General features: G+C 42.1%; 4 protein-coding genes across 4 annotated transcripts; 1 reads left to right on the plus strand and 3 right to left on the minus strand.

Annotated features, from left to right (window-relative positions):
- Nucleotides 1–1,816: 1,816 nt before the first annotated feature.
- On the plus strand, nt 1,817–12,001 carry PKNH_0820800 (oocyst capsule protein Cap380, putative; the record flags this gene model as incomplete). The annotated part of the gene is made up of 1 exon (XM_002258813.2): nt 1,817–12,001. One exon carries the CDS (start codon nt 1,817–1,819, stop codon nt 11,999–12,001), a length of 10,185 nt encoding a protein of 3,394 aa, XP_002258849.2.
- A 960-nt stretch (nt 12,002–12,961) lies between these two features.
- PKNH_0820900 (T-complex protein 1 subunit epsilon, putative) lies at nt 12,962–14,569 on the minus strand (the record flags this gene model as incomplete). The annotated part of the gene is made up of 1 exon (XM_002258814.1): nt 12,962–14,569. The coding sequence occupies one exon, from the start codon at nt 14,567–14,569 to the stop codon at nt 12,962–12,964; it is 1,608 nt and encodes a 535-aa protein (XP_002258850.1).
- Nucleotides 14,570–15,842: 1,273 nt separating this feature from the next.
- PKNH_0821000 (CPW-WPC family protein) lies at nt 15,843–17,525 on the minus strand (the record flags this gene model as incomplete). The annotated part of the gene is made up of 1 exon (XM_002258815.1): nt 15,843–17,525. The coding sequence occupies one exon, from the start codon at nt 17,523–17,525 to the stop codon at nt 15,843–15,845; it is 1,683 nt and encodes a 560-aa protein (XP_002258851.1).
- A 672-nt stretch (nt 17,526–18,197) lies between these two features.
- On the minus strand, nt 18,198–19,620 carry PKNH_0821100 (vesicle transport protein. vesicle transport protein; the record flags this gene model as incomplete). Its single annotated transcript, XM_002258816.1, has 6 exons — nt 18,198–18,311; nt 18,483–18,526; nt 18,670–18,816; nt 18,982–19,068; nt 19,184–19,290; nt 19,454–19,620. The coding sequence occupies 6 exons, from the start codon at nt 19,618–19,620 to the stop codon at nt 18,198–18,200; spliced, it is 666 nt and encodes a 221-aa protein (XP_002258852.1).
- Between the last annotated feature and the right edge of the window lie 443 nt (nt 19,621–20,063).

Below are 20,063 nucleotides of genomic sequence, written 5' to 3' on the forward strand. Positions count from 1 at the left end.
TAATTTTTCCAACTTGGAACCTTTGTCATTGAAGAGATTAGAAACTCTCCTTCATCTACCTTATGTCCTGTGTACTCCATTGTGCTCTATAATGAAGTCATTCCAGTAGAAAAAAAGTGTATATGTTAATAACTTAATTGAGAACAATTATTATGCCTTACACCTGATGGTTAAGCTTTTCCACCTTATTTAAGCTTATAATATGAATTTCTTTTCCTTTCTTTTAAATAAAATTCTGCTTATATCATCCGTTTATTTAAGCGTGCACCGATAGAAATAATTAAATTGCAAGAAAGGTTTATGTGCATAAGATGAGTTGAACACATGAAGAGGGCAAGAGCTTTACACGGTCATTGGAGGGGTGAATAACACCCATAGGTTCATATGAGTGCGCTCATAAATATTTGCACAGCGTTCCCAGGAACAATAGCAGCATATAATCATTCATTCGGTTATGTTACGCCAACAGGCACTTGTACTCCTTGAAACCGTACAAGAATTCAAAGTAAAAACGGAACCCACATGTATGCTCCAATTCTTCATACGTTTATGTTTTAATTTTTATCATTTCAGGGAATCATATTTTGAAGTGCCCCATTAACGGAAACATTTTTTAGCTACTTCAAAAAAAAAAAAAAGAAAAAAATTTTAGCCACATAAAAAAGAAAAAAATAGATACATTTTAGCTACCTAGGAAAAAAAAAATACGTTTTCAGCTACCTAGGAAAAAAAAAATACGTTTTTAGCTACCTAGGAAAAAAAAAATACGTTTTTAGCTACCTAGGAAAAAAAAAATACGTTTTTAGCTACCTAGGAAAAAAAAAATACGTTTTTAGCTACCTAGGAAAAAAAAAATACGTTTTTAGCTACCTAGGAAAAAAAAAAATACGTTTTTAGCTACCTAGGAAAAAAAAAATACGTTTTTAGCTACCTAGGAAAAAAAAAATACGTTTTTAGCTACCTAGGAAAAAAAAAATACGCTTTTAGCTACCTAGGAAAAAAAAAATACGTTTTTAGCTACCTAGGAAAAAAAAAATACGCTTTTAGCTACCTAAAAAAAAAATATATAATATTTTTAGCTACTTGGAAATAGGAAGACACGTTTTAGCTACCCCCATAAAGAAAAAAAAAAAAAAAAAAAAAAAAAAAGCGAAAGAAAATGCTCCTTCTCGCTACCTGGGAAAAAAATTAACGTATGTATATGGGTGCATCTCCAAACAACTTTATAATCCTGAACCAGGAACCATTCTGTAGGTGTTGAGCTAGCCAAAAGAACAAGTAATGAACGTTCTAACTCCTCAAGCAGTTCACCAGGCAAAATAAAAAAAAAAAAAAAAAAAAATTAATAAATTTTTTTTTTCCCATTTTAATGAATATCTTCATTCAATTAATTCCATTTTGAAATAATAAGTTTTAAAGAAATTTTTTTTTTTTATAATTTTTATATTTATAAAAAAAATATATTTAAAACATTATATTTCTTAATTATTTTTAAATACGTTTCTTTTGAAACAATTATTTGAAAATAGTTTTACATAACTTTATTTTTTTCTCATTTGTTATATTCATGTTTTTCGTCATACCTGGTTTGTGTATCAATTATTAAGTATAGTGCTCTTTAAGTGAGCGCAGATAAAGTAAGTACGCAAAGTCGTAAATAATACATATTTGTACTAGTAAATATATATGCCTGCTGTGTATATACCTATATATATACTCTAACATACTAGCAATATTGCGCATATATACATATACGTATATATACATTTATTTTCGCAAATGCTTGCGTACACATTTAAGTCAGTTTGAAGTGAAAATGAATATAAAGAATTTGTATAATGTGTTGGTTGTGTGCCTCCTTGGCATAGTGTGCTCCTCCTGGTTTAATGAATCGGCCGTCAGTGTTTCGGCTGCTTCCCTTGGAGTGAACAATAATGACATAAATTATGAAGATGACTACTACAACGTCGTACAGAAGGATTTAACACCGTCCTACTCATTCTCCCTCTCACCAGCAGATGGAGGAGCAATTCGAAAAAGGAGATACATCTTGGATGTACGATCCTTTGGGAAAACGTGCCTATTGGAGTACGAAAACATTTGTGAAACTGCAGACTATTCTATCCATGTGATGAATGGAATAAGCGGTCATGTTATAAAGGCAACATTGATTCAAAAAGAATCAAGTGATCTTGTCTCTGTACATAACTTGGTCGACACCTTCTCTAAGGATGGAAGTGTCCAATTTAATTTTAAAGGCATTCCATCCCTACATTACAGTGTTGTATTGGAAATGTCGGATTTGATAAACAATGCAGATTATGATATTGGGAAGAATTGCCACTGTCTTGGATGCAGTGACAATACGAGAGTAATTGACTTGAGCGAAATGGAAAATAGGATCACACACTCCGTAAGAAGTGACAAAAAGAATAAAATCACATTTCCACAAAAATCATTCGTCCATGGAAATTTTTTATTTAGCAAATTCGTATATTTCCATTCTGAACTAAATACAAAATCAATTGAAAATTATACACAACTATATTCCTTCTACAACGAATTAGTTTATCCCTGTTCAGGTACGATTATGACACACTCGATGAATTATAACATCCATTATGACTTATCCAGTGTACATTGTTACCATGTGCATATGGTTGATAAGTTTATCAAAAAGATAGAGTCAACAACAGCTGGGGATGAAAGAGCCAGCGGGAATTCCACGATGAATTTCATGAGTAGTAGCAATAGCCACCCCATACTTATCAAATTGGAGGATAGACTCTCAAGTGACAAGATGGTACAAATTGGAAGAATGAACTACACAATTCAACTTCCCTTTAAATATAAGGATGGTGGGAATTACTCACCCAGAGGAAGTGTCGTCGGACGGCTTGTCACAATTTACACACATCACGTCCTTTTTCAAAAAAAATACGTCTATAAGAATAACGTGAACAATCGAATGGAATACGTGCACATGTTTAGAATTCTTTTTAATTTATTCAAGGAGTTGTATGACGTTCCGTATGAAGATATGTTGTTCTACACTACCGGTTTGTCGATGAGAAAGGAGGGAAACATTTCTTCCTCCTCTTCCCACGTGGATCAGGATTATAATATATATGCCGAGGAGTTGTCCGTACTGTTAAATTCGTTGGCCTTTGAGTTCAGCGTCGAGGCAGTAGGTCTCAACAGAGAAATAATTGTGAAGGAGGAATCCCAGTTTGTGTCAGAATATGGATCGGACCACTTCGCAAAAATGAAGGCGAATCAACTTGTACTTAGATCTTCTAGTGAAATATGTTTAGTGGTTCTGGAATCTATCGCTCGTGAGTTGAGTAAGTTCATAAACTTACGCTTGAAACAGGAGTATAGACAGACGTGCAGCACTATGAGACAGGGGCACAGTTATGCGAACATATCCCCCATGTATCATACGTATGAGTTAGATTGTAACCTTTCTGTTTTGTACTTGGAATATAATCTGACTGAAGATGTTATGGTAAAGCGCCTCATAACGAACAAAACGCTATTTGAGGAGGTCAAACTGGAGCTCTTTTACAACAACATATTCGGGTACACTGTGTATTTGCATGTGCAGGTGGATGACAAGTTTGTGCGAAGTTTGACAAAGCGCGTGCCGAAGTATGTAAACGGAAGTACCGTGGTGACGATGACTGTGTTAGGTAGAAGAATCGACGCCGTGGACACTTCGGACGTGATGGTAATTCTGAAGGAAATTTCCTTTCCCATTCACTGCAGGGAGAATTGCACTAGTAAGCATCCCATAGTGGTAGAAGACAACTTCGATTACATAACGGTTGGGGACATATGTTTGGAAAATAATGGATTGCCCAAAGTTTGCTTCCCCGCGTACAGTTTCGGGTACGTGTTCGACACGAGGTTGCTGCGAGTACACATGCTGAGCATCAATCCGTATCCCGAAATTCTGCTGACCCCTTCGGTGCAGGTTTCCATCGTTGAGAGCTCCTTTTGCATATTGACACCCACACTTGGAGAGATTGTTCCCAGCGTTTCTATCCCTCATGTGTACCAGGACACGGTGTGCAAAGAGTACATCAACAGGTGTAGCCTCCTAACGACGAAGTTCGTGCTGAACGATGCGGGGTCGAGGCCTGGGAGCGCGGTTGCGGCTCTTAGGAAGAACCAATTTGGAGTGCATTTGTCAACTCACTTTGATGAGAAACACGAAGAGATGATTCAGGTAGTGTATAATTTGAGTGGGAGCGTCGAAGAAAGCGGCGGCGAGCAGAGTTTCATCCTGACTCACTACAACGACAGCTTCTACATAAACGGACGGTCGAACAAAATGCAATGGACACGCGCCAAGGAGTCGTTCTCAAAGAGTGGATTCCTGGGGGAAAGAGCTTTGACTGATAATAGTAGCGATGACGACGATGAGGATGATGATGCGTATTACAAGGGAGTGTCCCATATCGACACCAAAACGCACAGGGTTCACGTGGTCGAAAACAAAAAAGTAGCGCTAACCCACATGCAGACGCCCAAACAGAACGATGCCACACTTTACCCCCCTTTTGGAGAAATCAGTATTAACTACGGGAAAATCAGGCCTAATGTGTATATGAAATTTTTGAACAGTTACATGTACTTTTACGATGGGGCAGAAATATACAATGAGGCAGACACGTCGCCCCATTTTGTGAATGTGTCCCCATACCAGTATGAATGCTTGGGAGCATACGCCTACTTGATGAATAAATTCAACATCCTTGTGAATGATTCGCTAAATTGTGACGCGATCCAGATGATAATCGAAGTTTTGTTGAAGGCCAACTTGGGGAAATATTTCATCCATCAAAAGAACAAGAAGATACACTTGAATTTTTTCAAAAAAGATTACGATTCCCACGATGTGTTCGACTTAGTACACATGGAAATATACGAAGCACATGCACCTTTGAAGCCGGTGAAGACATACAAATTGAATGTTAGCATTGATGAAAATAACTTAAACTTGTTGCACAAGCACAGGAATGTTGAGTACCCGAACAAGTACTTCTCCAACGTGTATATACTTATGTTTAAGGCGGCCTACTTATCTAATGGATACAACTTTTACACATTCTTCCATGACCTCACCGGAATTCGCCTCATCGACAGTTCTGTCGTGGAGCAAATGGACACGATGATCCCCACGGAGATAGAAGCTGTCAAAACCATACAGTCTATTTTGAAAGACAAGTTGCAAGTATCGGTCGAAAGGCACACCACTCGGTATGATTCGCTGATAAATGAGATATCTCTCTTGGCTGCGTATGTCACGGAGTTAACGTCGTCCTATAGGAAGGTCACGCAGAGGGACCACAATTTGGTGGAAGAAAGGAGAAGAAAGGAGGAAGATAAGAAATCCCGAAGGGTGTCCGAGGAGGAGCCCCTGGTAGGAATCAAATACTTTGTCTACGTAGACGAATTCAAATTCAAGAGCGAGAAGGAAATCACAGCTCAAGAGATGGCGTACTACCTTGCCAAACACGGCGTCCTCATGATCAAGAAGAAGTCTTTGTGCTGTTCGAACTTTGTGGACGAAGTGGAAAATTCTTTGTATTATCACATTATATACAGATACATTGGGGAGAGTCTAAAAATTGTAGACGGTATGGAAGATCATAAGATCCTCCAGATGGTGGAGAACTCTTCCTCCTTCCCAGGAGGAATAGGGGCCATGGGACACAGCATAGTGCAGAAACTTCTGGGCCGAGATGTAGGTATCTCGGTTGAGAAAGGAATCTGGAGTGAAGGGGACGTTGAGTATATGGCCAACTGGATAATGGGCGAATCTGGTTACATATGGCGCAAGGACCCAGAGGCTCGGCCATCCATCCACGTGAATTTCCTAGATTGCATAAACATGGATCTGCAGAACCATGATGAAAACCTGATCACGGAGTTCTCGTCCGAATTTGACAAGCATGGTGCGCTGGTGTCCATCATGATGAAGAAGTGGGAAGAGTTTGCAGGAGCGGCGGAAGCACCCTGTTCTGAGGTGGATACAACCACTTCCCACAGAGCCCGGGGCGACAAATATGCCGTCTACTTCCTCTTCAGAAACTTGTCCGTCCCCTTCGTGGGAGAGACACACAGGACGGAGACCCTAGGAATGCGCAGAGTGCTTCTTCTGAAGGGTGGCGACCCACAGACAGTGACAAACGAGTCTGTGCTTTTCAAAGTTTACATCGACAACGTAGATAGCAATTCCATTTTTATGTTGGAGAAGGTTATCTTCGTTTCGAAAGAGGGCGACAAGGTGGTGAGGGAGATGAACGTAGAGTACCAAACCTTCTTCGTGCACCCATACAGCATGATCTTGAATACAGAAATTAGAAACACACACCTAGGAGTGGACGAAATTTATTACGGAAAAAGGTTGGAGTGCCATCATTACCATAACGGGCTACAGGTATGCAACAATCCGCAGTTCGACTACGAGGGGTTCTCTCCTTACTACGTGTCCTACCTTGAAAATAACCAAAGGAAGGACATTTTCTTCATGAGCAACGAAGAGATAGCGAACATAATCAACAATGCGTACCTGTCTGTGTCGAAGAGGTTCCAACTTAACATGGGAGGAGACATGATGGTAGCAGATATTTACCGAACCGTCGGCATCATCGTCGAGGAAGTGGCCTACTCAGTGGGCATACAGAATCTAGGAGAGAAGTCTTGTGGAACCCTCTATTTGAACAGGGGACAATTACACGTTCCAAATGATGGGAAATCTCTTATTTCGAACATTTTCTACGACACGAACTACTGCATTGATAGAGGGGCTGTTATGAGGGAGATACTTAAAATATGTGACTTCGAGAAGAAGGACTTGGTGAAGTTATTCGACAATCTGTATAACAACTTGTTGCCATACCAGTTGAACAAGAAATTTGCCGACTCTCTAACCAGAGAGGAGGTTCTCAGCCTGATATACTACTTCTCGTCTGTTCCTCCTCAAGTGAACGACCTGGTTAGGGAGAACTCGATTTTTCTGGAGATCGACGACATGAGCAGTTTGAGGGAGGAGGGTTTGTCTAAGACTAGCGGAGGAGAGGAACAAGCATTCAAAGCATTAGAATTGATACCTTCGGAGTCTTACATGGATGTGCTTCTCATAAGCAGGAGCATGTTATCCCCGAATGGACTGCACGAAGAGTCGATCATACAGTTCAACGTGGCGCTGTACACAGAGCTGGTGAAGAATTTCCGCCACTTTCGCGAGAAGAGTGGGAAAAAAGTGGACAGGGAAGACGAGGTGACAAGCGCGGCGAAGGACCAGGAGAAGGAGTTGACCCTCCAAATGAAGAACTACCTACAGAGCAACCGCACCTGCAGCGCAATCGGCAGTTCGTTGGTGCGCCCCGAATTTTCCAACGCCGGGCCGTTGTTCATGCCAGACGAAGGTTTGACGTACAACTCCCCAAGCTTCACTTACACGGACCGAGACATCTATGTGAGAAAGCAGCCAGATATTCACAGCTCATTCAACAACTTGTTTTTATATGAAGGACAGAGTACTGCAGATGGAAAGTACCTGAGCGCAATAGTGGTTCTTTCTCCACACAAGTTTTCATCCCTCGAGAAAGTTACTTATATAGGACTCCTAGCCAACACATTTGACGACACGAAACAGTTCGAACTGAAGTGTTACCCTCATGTGAAGTACGACACGACGAACTTTTCAACACAGTTCAATTTAGAACCCAACACAGTGTACTTGGTCTGTAGAAACATGCCCGTGAAATTTCTGAGAAATGGGCTTTACGAGTTTAATAAGTACTTGGTACACTACGACACGCATTCTAACGGCACGGTCGATAGGCAAATCTATGGAAATATGCCGATAAGGCCAGTATACGAAGTTAGTAATGACCCGAAGACGGTGATTCCCAAGGCAGAGGACATCCGCATTAAGGTGAACCTTGTACAGAACATCAGTACATCTGTCACGAACGAATCGATAGTGGAGTACCAAATAGAGGTGAGTGGATTGGTTGATCTGCACACTGATCCGTATTCTGTGGTGAAACCGGTCTTTACGCACAGTTCGTACTTGTACAACACGATTATTTATACGATCGACGACTTCATGACATATACATATCCAAGGAATTTGAAGCATTGGGAGTTTTCTAAGGTCCCCTTTAGCAAAAATCTGTTCAAGGACAACGCAGTTACCTTGAGAAAGGTACAGTGCAATACGGAGAAAGGTGTGGAAAAGAGCTCTAAGACACACTGCGTATATTCGCTGGTGATGGTTAAGTCGTGCACCTTGATGAAGGTCATCATAAGGGATCTGTATGGGAACGAGTACGAAGTGAATTTGGACGAGGAGGACCAGTCGCTCGGAAGCGAGATGGAGACCAAGCCGGCTAAGGAGGTGGCTGAGCCGACTAAGGAGGAGACCAAACCGGCTAAGGAGGAGAGCAAGCCCGCTAAGGAGGAGACCAAACCGGCTAAGGAGGAGAGCAAACCGGCTAATGAGGAGACCACGCAGAACAGCGAACAGCCGTGCACCCCCTTTGTGCTAACCATACGGAGGAGAAGCAGTGTCGCCCAGGGCAATGATGACGCCACCTCCATAGGGGACAGCTTCTTCCTTGTGTACTCGCCGTACATGATGACGGAAGGTTTCGTATCACTGACCATAGGGGAGGATATGGAGACGTACTCCACGGATTTGGAAGACAACAACCTGATGAGTGCGGAAGCGTTTGCGGAGATCTACAAAATTATTAACAGGAAGATGAAACTACTGAAGGGAGACTACTGGGTAAGAATTTCTAAAAGCACCCAAGGGGGCAAGATGGCAGATAAGGATATTTTGGTGCAAAGAGTGAATGAAGACGGATCGGCCTACAACCAGAGGGACGTTTCTAACTTTTGGAAGAAGGGGTTCAATGTGGACTTGTTTGGGAAAAGGAGACAAGATAAGCTAGAGCTTTATCAAGAGGAAAAACTGGAACAGGAAAAGAGCGATCAGGAACGACGGGAAGAACTCGTCCAGGTGCAGTACGAGAGAAGAATCGACTATCTGATAAACATTAGGAGGACAGACACACTTACGGATGGCAAAAAAGAGGCGTACGAACACAAGTACACGCTATTTACCGGAACGCTAAACTCCAGTGTAACTTCCGTGGTGGTGAAAGACGGAAAGCTGAGCGCGACGTGTTTAGAGGGAGACTGCATTTTGGAGAATACCTTCATTGAGGAAATGCTGAACGCGAAGAACCTGAAAAACGGCACATACGAATTAGACATAAAGAAGAGGATACAATTGACGAGGAGCCAGGAAAATGACAGGCAAGATGTGCCACTATCATCGTCGTCATCCTCCTCCCTGAGAGGGGGAAGCGCACGCAACGGTCGTACCCTCGTGTGCATTGTGGAGAACTCGTTCAACACGCTAAGTGGGGGCATGAAATTTAGGAAGGTAGTCCATGTGGGAGGCAAGGAACTAAGCGCAAAGGAAGGTACCTATGACGTGTTTATAACGAAGGGAAAGTACCTAGTGACGAAGGGTAGCAACATTGCCACTGTGGAAGAATCTGAGGTGGTGAAAAAGTGCATTAGCAAAGCGTGGAAGATAAAGGGGAAGACGGACTATAAGTTTGCAGTACAACTTAGCACCATTGCTGCTGGTAATGTAGACAAGTTAGGCGATGAACACCCAGCGTTGATAGGCGACGATGAGAAGGAATACTACCTTATGGTGAACAAGTTGGGACAAGCGAACATGCCGTTATATGAGAAAAACAGAATCACACATTTTGTTGGAAGGAAGGGATTAGTCAGTGGGAAGTACATTGTGCACGTGAATGGCGAAAAGTACGTTACGAATGCGGTGAAGCTGATAAGTGACAGTGCACAAAGAACTGTTGAGGATACTACGACACCTCTGGAAAAAGCGACCGATGGGGATGAGTATTTCTTTCAAGACCTATTCAAGATGTTACATAAGAAGCCAAGCAGCGGGTCGTACTATGTAGAAATTTCAAACAGCCAAATTGAAGATATGATCAGTGGACTGGTATACACAGATAAGATATTGTTAGCTGAGGCGGCGGCTACTACTACTACTACTACTACTACTACTACTACTTCTACTGGTGACATGAAAGATGGACAGGAGGAAGAAGTGGACGACGATGGGGATAACAACGTTAAAGCTTACTTAGTGGAAGTAGTGAGCCACACGGAAGACGACGAAGGATTTGCTGAATACGAAGAAATATACATCCTACATGGATACACCTTAAAAAGCGGGCAGTACAATATAGAGTACAAAGATGGTGTGTGTACACTGAAGAGTATATTGAATGGAAATGTAAACGCACGTTCAAGCGACATGGAAAATGTGCTAAAGATATCAAACAGGAAGATGAACAACAATGATGGTTACTTTGTCTTCATCAGAGAGATTTCCCTGGATGCACAAGGCGACTACATTGATAAGCTATATGGCTCCCTATGGAAGGATAATGGCAAAAGTGCAAGAGGATACCTCGGCGGTGTTTTCGGCGGGGAAGGAATAACAGAGGATGGTAGAAAGCAGAATGGGAAAGGAGCCTTATTCAATGACGACTTTTGGAATCATGTGATGAAGAATGTGCATATGAGAGAGCACTCCACAGGAAGCGGGATAATACCCTCCGTTAGCGCGCATGAGCAAAAGGGTTCAAAGGAAGAAGGTGATCGTCCCTTTCTAGCATACGTTTATTTGGATAACGATGGAGAAGGAAACAGCTGCACGTTTAGGAAAGTTCTACAGGGATGGGGGACTGGATTGGAAAAGGGCAAATACCAAGTAAAAGTGCTAAACGGTTCCTACATTCCAACAACCATACACGGTCCCAGTGTGAATATTGAATACTTGAAGATGCTCATACAGAATGCGTGGGCATATCCAGACAGAAGGATGACTGATTTCCATGTGGATATTCACCCAGGAAATTATCTTAAAGCAGAACAGGGGATGGAAAGCACTCTTGATGAAGGGGAGGCCTATTATAGCGTCAGCATAAAGCAGTTGAATGATGATGAACTTAACGGGATGCATTCCACAGGACAAGGAAAGAAGGCGGAGGAAGAACTCATTAAAATGGCCGGAAAAAATGTACCTACAGGAGAGTACATCATAGAAATGACTGATGAAAAGGGCACCGTTACTGGAATGGACGCAAATGGCAAAAAAATGGATGTTCCTTTTCTGAAAAATGTTATCACATTTTTGTATGATAGGATCAAGAGAGGAAAGTACCATGTGGTGATCACTAAGGATGTAAATCCTATGAAGATTGAGCAGGACGCCGCCGTGGAGAAAGAAGTGCAGAATAAGACCTTCCTGCTGACTGAGGTGAACCATGTGGATGAACTCGAGATTGTGGAAAAAATGGAAACGAAAATTATGAAGATTAAGGTGCACCCGGACAGTAAGATCCAAGATGGGAGTTACGGAATATGGGTTTACGAAGATGGGACAATGAATATTAGGGGAATATACATGGGTAGCTCATTTGGCCCATCGGAAGAGGAAGAATTGAAGAGAGTGTTATTATCTTCCCCTGAATTCAGTGGATTGTCTAGCGGCCTTTACTTGTTGCAAGTGAAGAGTAGTGTAAAGAAGGTGGTGGTAGAACCTAGGAGCAACTTCAGGGAGGATAGGGACACATCATCAAGGAGAGATTCGTCTTTATCTGATTTTCCCGCGTGTATGAACAGCCCAAGGGGAAAGAAGACCTCCATGACATTAATGAATCAAGATGGTAGTGTGGTGTACTATGACAACCAGCCAGATGCCAGCGGTCGGATACCTCTTCCATCTGTCAAGGGAGGAAGGAAAATCACTCAGTATCAGCGAGGAAACTGCCAAGATAATATAAAGATAAGACACTGCACGTCCTCTGACCCAAGCAACTGCATGAACCTGTTCAAGGCCCGAAGGATCGGAGACATGGCCTGACGGTCAACATAATCTGACAAAGGGTTTCTATGACCTGTCTTTATGACCTGTTTTTATGACCTGTTTTTGGTCCAAGCACAAAGTGTGTGGGTGTGTGAGTGGGTGTGGGGATCCATTTGCACTTCTCCCCCCCCTCACACACACATTTTATTCGCCAATTTGTGTGCTTACCCTTTTGGGATTATTTTTTTTCACCACTAATAATTTAATCCATTTGTGCGCTTTTATCCTTTTGGGATTATTTTTTATCAACACGAATTCAAGCCATTTGTGCGACAACACTTTAAAAAGAAAAAAAGATCAACAGTTTTCACTTGATGTAACTTGGCTGAGCTACTTATGTGGTGTATGTATGTGTTCTGTGGCAACCGCAGCGCAGAAAGGGGTTGTTAAGTGGGGGGGGATAGAAGAGCCTGTGCATATATTCTCCCACCACACATAAACACATACATACATACACACACACACGCACACACAACTATGCAGGGTAGCAATTTTGTGGCAGACATTTCTCTCATTTCGCTGTGTCCCTTGAAGCGATTGTTCACATGCAACTGTGCGCCATTTATGGTTGGCTTCGTTCTTTATGAATTCATGTTTGTGCATTAGTGCAGCGCATAGGGGTTACGAGTTACGAGGGAAAAAATGTATTCATGGGGGGGGGAAAAAAAAAACATAGGCATGGCGTTTTGCGCGAAGGCAAATTTGCCTTATCTTCCCACTACGTTACAATGGAGTAGAAAAAAAAAAAAAAAAAAAAAAAAAATGCACATGTGGACAGGGGGACTTTGCACCCTGCTTTGAACCTGTGTGTGTTTCGCTTAAGGGTGGTCCAACAGAATGACTAATGGATTAATTGGGGGATGCAGGTGGCAATGTGCTCACGGTTACAGGAACCGCGCGGAGCTGACGCTACGTCCATGATCCGCTACGAATAATCTGCTTGGCGTGACGCATTCCCTAGTTAAAATCATTTGGCGCAATGACGTCGTCAATTTTTAGTATCATCTTGACGACCTGTGTGGCGAGGGAGAACTGATTATACTTGGAGTTGAACGTTTCGAAAATTCCCTTCTGTATCATGTCGTCCACTTTATAGTTGAGGCTATCGATACCGAGGTTCTTTTTTTTCTCCTGAATGATTTTTGTTTTTATTTCAGAGATGATATCGATGCTGTTGAGTCCCATATTATTGCAGAGGTTGATTGGGATAGAAAGTAGAGCGTTTCCAAAGGCTCGGATAGCATATTGTTCTATGCCTTTACATTTGTCAGCCACATTTTCAATAGCAAGAGCAGCGTAAATTTCGCTAGCTCCTCCCCCTGGGAGGATTCTATTATCCCTTATCAAATTTCGAACAGAACACAAGGCATCGTGTACACTTCTTTCGCATTCTTCAATCATCATTTGGTTACCTCCTCTTAAGAGGATAGTGATTGCCTTCGTGTTTGAGCATCCTTCAATAAAAACCATGGGGTTGTTAACAGTACCATGACTAATCTCCCTTATAAGTTCTGCTTTTCCTAATTTAGATTCATGTATATCTTCAAATCTAGGAATGATTTTTCCTCCTGTGGCGATGGCTATGAGTTCCATTTCGACTCCTCCTACCCATCTGATAGCTGGAATATTTTCCTTCAAGAGCAGATAATTTGCTTCATCATCAAAGCCCCATTGGCAGATGACGAAATTAGCTCCTGCCTTTTTCAACGAATCGATCATATCGTAAAAATATTTCTTTTCAATATTTTGGAGATCTCTAAACGCATCTACATTTGTGATATTTAGCTTATGTTTTATTTTGGGTTTGGGTGGTTCGAATGGACACGTAAGGATGGCAATTTTTGCGTTTTTCACTTCTTTCACCATCTGCGAATGGGAAAGTTCCTTATTCAAGACGATTCCTTTGATTAGGGTGGATTCTTCTAAGAGGCCTCCTGTTTTTCCTTCAATTTTTATTAGGTCAAATCTAACATCTTTCCTCTCCATATCTGCAACGGAGAGTACAGCCTCCACGACAATATTTGAGAGGAGATCCTTTTTACTGGATACAATTTTAGAACTTAGTGAAGTACTAGCCAATTTTTTTAACATTTCGTTGTTATTTTTTTCAATGTCCACCGTTATAGCTATTTCTTCAATTGCCTTCAATGCTATGTTGCATGCGTTTTCGAATCCGTCTGCTATACGTAGAGGGTGGATGCCTTTATCTATTAGGGTGTATGCTTCTTCCAGGAGCATTCCCGCGATAATAACAACACCGGTAGTCCCGTCTCCAATCTCATTGTCTTGACTCTTCGACAATTCCACCAACAACTTTGCGCACTCATGTTGGATGTCAATTTTATCAAGTATCGTGGCTCCGTCATTTGTCACCGTAACGTTGTTGTCTTCGCTAACGATGATTTTATCCATGCCCCTTGGGCCAATGGAGCTTTTCAAAATATCTGCGACGACCTTGGCTGCGAGGATGTTACTCTTGTGTGCCTCAATTCCTTTTATCCTCTTCTTCTCCTCCTCCTTCAGGATCACAAACGGTTGTCCGTACTCGTCAATGGCGATATTCATGGTGTACTTCTAGGGTGTGTTGCGAAGGGGCTTTCCCTTTTTGTTTAATCTGCTTGGGGACGCTGTTGTTGGAGAGAGCTGTTTCTCCACTTTGAAGGCGATACAATGTCGCGGTAAAGATACGACAGCACAGGAGTAACCGTACAGGGGTGATCGTGCTGAGTTGTATATTTGATAAATCCGCCTTTCCACTTCCAACGGTTTGGAAGCCTTCCACACGTTCGTCACGGTGTACAGTTTGCCCTACTTTTCCTCAGGGGTATTTTTTTCGATGCGTGTGAAAGAAACTATGGATCTCTTTTTTCTGTTTAAAATTTTCCTGAGAAATCCATGCTTTGTTCGCTTCTCCACCATAGGTCATTCGTCATGGTCATTTTATTTATTATTTTTATTTTATTATTATTTTATTTTATTTTTTTTTTTTACAAACCACGGGGGGGCGTATACTTCAGAGGGGGGTAATTTTTTTTGCGCGATGTTTAACATCCAGGGGGGGGTGACCGCAGAATGCACTTTTTTTTAATTTCACTCGCACCGCGGAGAAAAGGGTGCCACCAGTAAGGGAAACCCCACAATCGTGACGGTGCGTGCGGGCATACGAGCATACGCGCTCGCGCGGTTGCCCCGCTAGCAGGAATACACTTGAAGGGTGTCACAGCTAGATAGGCGGGGGACTCTGTAAAAAATGTTCACCACTGGGGCGAGTTCGGTCATGTAGAAGGGCGACATGGCATTGACATTGCCTTTTTTTTTTTTTTTTTTTCTCAATTTTTGCGATGCTGATATGCCATGCTTAATTGGGGGAAAATAGGTTCTCCCCCCAAGGGATACCTCCCAAGCACGTCACTGCGCCCACGAGGTACACCCTCCCTCTTGGCGGGGGAGGGGGGCACTCCAGGAGTATATCGCTGGATCTGGAGCCATATTATGGGCCACCCCGCCGCCCCGCATTTGCAGAAGAGCCAATTGTTACGTTTTTGCCGCAGCACCCTTTGCGTGCGGTCATTTGGTCAGTTGTGTAAAAAAAAAAAAGTAGAAACAATTTATAAAGGCAAATTTACAGGTGAGTGATCGAACAACTGAGAGGCGACAAAATGGTGAGGGTGGTACTCTTCGCCACGTAGGAATGCTACGTAAAATAAATTGTGTAGGAAAAAAAAAAAATTTTACACGAGTTGGGGGGGCAGCCCTCCTTTTTGGCGTGGCACATGATCGACTAACCGACCAACCGACCAACCGATCAACCGATCAACCGGGTCAACTGATCAACTGATCAATTGATCAACCGAACAACCGCCCCGGTGGCCTCGTTGACGGGCCCATTGGCCACGGACAAATAGTCAGCCGGGGAAATGTTGCTGTGCAGGAGGTTCTTCAGGAGAACTTCGTAGTTGGAGCAGGGCCAAAAGACCAGGCACTTGGCACTAATTTGGATTTTTTCCTCCTCGCTGATATTTTTCCGCATCATCTTTTCACAACCGTATCGGTAAGACGTGGGAGCCAGACAAAAGCTCAGCGTTTCTTTCCATCCAATGGGGCAGTTAAAAGAGTAATCTCTTTTACAATCCTTAACACAAGGGTAAGACACTTGGCACATTTTTTCGAAGTTTTTTTTTTCCTCCTCCATAATGTTGCCTTTGAAAATATAATTATGTTTGCACCTGCCGTTGTAGTTTTCGGAGGGAGTGCATTCCTTGTCGCCCACAGGGATCCACAAATTGGGACAGAGATAATTGTAATTCTTTTCGCAGGAGTGCATACATGGATAATTGAATTGGCACTTGTGTTCATACGTCTGCTTCATCACTTGATCAAGGTGTTTTAGGAACATTTTTTTTTGGCAATTTCCGGAGTAGCTACTTGTGGCAAGGCAATATCCATCTGCCCCTTCGATCCATCCAATTGGACACAAAACGGAATAATCATGAGTGCATTTTTTTTTACATGGCCATCTGACATCACACAGGTTAGAATAAATAGCCTTCTCCTTACTGGACATATTACTAAATTTTATTTTCCGTATGCATTTTCCTGTGTATTCATCGGGCGATTTGCAGTAGCCATACTGTTCTTCCTTTTCCATAACCCAATCTATGGGACACACGGAACCCTCAAAGTCTTGGATACATTTATAATCGCATTTCCAAAATATGGAGCATTTTTTTTCCATTTGCATTTTTCCATCCACATCTAGGTTGTTTTTTATTTGTTTTCCGCATGTACCTATGTATGACTCTGGGGCGACACAAAAAGTTTCATTCGTCTCATTTACTTTCCAGTTCAGTGGGCATTTTTGTGTGTAATCCCTTACGCAGTTTTTCACCTCCCATAGGGATTCCTTCAAAACTTCCAATGGTACATCCAGTTTCGTGGAGAGACCAAGCTGTGAAATTATGTACCTCTTGTTGTCGTTTTCCGTGTCGCCACCATGTGTGTGCATCTTTCGTTTCACCTCTTCGTTCAGTTTCCATTTGGTTTGGACTTCCTGGGCGGCCGCTTTTTCCGCTTCATCCTGTTCCCTCTTTTTTGAACACAGGTTTTCCAACTCCTCCCTAATTTTTTCATCCGCCTGGTCTTTAAACTGCTTCTCGATCATATCGATGCACTTAGTATATTCATCCTCAGGGGACAGCTTTTCCTTCCCCTCATTCGTTTTCCCGGTGGAAATTTCTATCCCTCCCTCAATTTGATTATCATGCCTTTGGTCACTTGACTGGGCTCCCACTTTGTCCATTCCATTATTTTTACTTTCTATGTGCAGTTTTTTTTTCAAAGACCCAAAGTTGTATTTATGTATCTTCCTATTCCCCCGTTGGTGAACCTGCTCATTTTTTTCACTCGTGTGCGAAATTTCATTTTTACCTCCCGCGCTTACTTGGCCAGAGCAGTTCTGGAATACAACACAGAGGATGAGCCAGGCAGAGACAAAGCAAACAAACGTTAGCCCTTTCGTCATGGCGAAATGCAAATGACGATACGATTGAGCGTGTAGCGAGGTGTGCACATGGCTGACAAGTGGACGGAAACAAGTGAAGAGAAAAAGGGGTTACAAAAACACGCAAAGTTGGAACTTGTTGTAAAGCATGTGTTGCTTAATGTGTCTCTTCTTCCATGTAGACAACGTATTTGCAAAGAATGGGGATCCTTTCCCCGGGGTAGCGTGGATGTGCACTAACCCCAATTGAATATTCTCGTGCAACGCTCTTCCTGCAGGGCTTCAGATCACCGAGGGTATGTAGTTACACAAAAGAAAAAAAAAAAAAAAAAAAATAGTCTTGGCGAATCAGCCCCGAGAAAGAAGACAACACTAGCGCTGCAATTTGGATTGGACATCCCAACCGAGAACGTGCAAAATGGTGAGCAAGTCTTTTTTTTTTTTTAAAGTTTACGTACCTTTTCGTTTTAATTGACAGTTCTACGCTGAACCCGAACGTTCTTTTCATCATGCGAACATGTGTGAATTTTTATGCTTTCCCCTATTAGCGGTCCAAACCACGCTGCCATACCTTCTCACCACATGTTTCAAAATGATTAAACATATACACACATTTCGTAGGGGGGGGGAGTTAAAGTTTAGTACAAAAAAATTAAAAAAAAAAAAATTAAACGAATCATCATGGACAGGCAATTAAAAATAATTTTTAAAAATTATAATTAAAAAAAAAAAGAAAATTACAAAGATGAGGATTCCGTATTGGTACATAGTGTATCTGAGGCTGAGTACTCTGGACACTTTTTTAAACTGCGCAAAGGAGAAGTTGTTGTTGTTGGTGTTGGTGTGTGGGGGGAATGTAATGAAGGAGCGCAGTCGATATAATTGCGGCGTGACGAAAAGATTTGGGGTTACTTATCACCATGGCACTCTCCCCAATGTTAGTTATGACACACTATAATACATGTGTCTATGGCGTACCTTCTCCGACTCGTACTTCAAGTTGAAGGCTTTCCTTCCGACATCTGAATAAAGAGGAGGGATGTAAGGGGGGGGGAGGAAGCATGGATTATGGTTGGGTGATCTCTCTGCAAAAGTATATGTAATTGCATAGAGGCACAAACGAAATGATGTTGCCATGTGACTGCACTGAGGAGAGTGACTGTACCTTCCAGATTCTCTCCTCGAAGAAGTATATCGTCTATGTTCTTCTTCATTATACTGCTGACTTCGTTCAGGCTTTCGTTAAGTTTTTTAATAGCGATGTTGGAGCGGGGGTCCTTGTACTCCTGTTTGATCTTGGAAATTTTTCTATCTTGGTAGGGGGAATAGGATAGAAGGAAAAACGGCGAAACAGTGTGCAGTCATGTAGAATGTTGTAATGTGTAGTGAAGAGGGGTGTGCGAAAGGAGATACTATATGACCCCGTACAACATGCACCGCAAAATGCTCTTTCGGTCAGCAGGCAATGGAGGCATACCGAATTTGATGAAGGAGTAAGGCTTCTCGATGGTCTCAATGATAGACCTGTAATCTATGGAGTGTGTACCATACTGGATCATTAACTCTGTGTGGAGGAAATAGGAAATTCAACATGGGGATAAATGAGCGCATACATGAAGGGCGATGGACACATAAAACTATATGAAGGAAGCGACGCGAAATGGTGCACGAATTTCAACCTTCATTGAACTGCTTGCAAACATCGTTTAAAAATAAGAAGGCTAATTTCTTCGGGTACGTAACGGGGAAAACTGCGATGTAGGCTATTCCATTTTCGATAAGGAAGCTAAAGGGGAAAGTGAGGAGGTAAAATGGAGGTTAACTAAATTTCTACTCAGCGTCTTTCTACGGTTATTTGCGCTAATCCACGTGGCAGCGATTAATGTGATTCTGTTAAGTTACATATTGTTGATTCGCCAATTATCTGCCTCTTCTTCCGACACACTTACTGGTAGTTGAACTGGTTGGATGTTACGGTAGACAAACTAGGGAAGGATTGTAGCCTCTTACATAATTTTTTCAATTCTATTTTGTGTGCAATATTTTTGGACTCGCTGTTCGTTTCGACCAAAGTCATGCCATCGCTAACTCTACACAGTAGTACCACATCGCACATTTTATTCTGCGCTTTTATTCAAATGGGGGTTGATTCAATGGAATGGTAAAGAAAAAGTATGCAATGTAGTCTGTTCAAACTCAATGGTAGGAACAAATTTTCTTATGCTTTATTTGTACACATGGTATGTTCAAATGTGACGAGCAGGGAAAAAAAAAAAAAAAAAATACAAGTGGAGATACAGACATATGTGTTCCGAGGAGTACACATTCAGAATGCAACTCGCATGTTCTCTTCTCTGTAAATCATGTTTATGCAAATTTTCGAAGAATGCAACGTGTCGACAAATCTGCTTATCCACGTATGCGTTCATGCGGACGAGTTCACGCTAGCGCCACACAAAGGGGAAAATAGGAAAAATGCGCAATTCGAAATGGGATATACATTATTCGTTGTTTCCAAGTTAGCCTGAAAAAGGAAACGCGCCCATCTGGAGAACGCCC

The sequence above is a fragment of the Plasmodium knowlesi genome (assembly GCF_000006355.2).
Source record: "Plasmodium knowlesi strain H genome assembly, chromosome: 8".
NCBI lineage: Eukaryota > Apicomplexa > Aconoidasida > Haemosporida > Plasmodiidae > Plasmodium > Plasmodium knowlesi.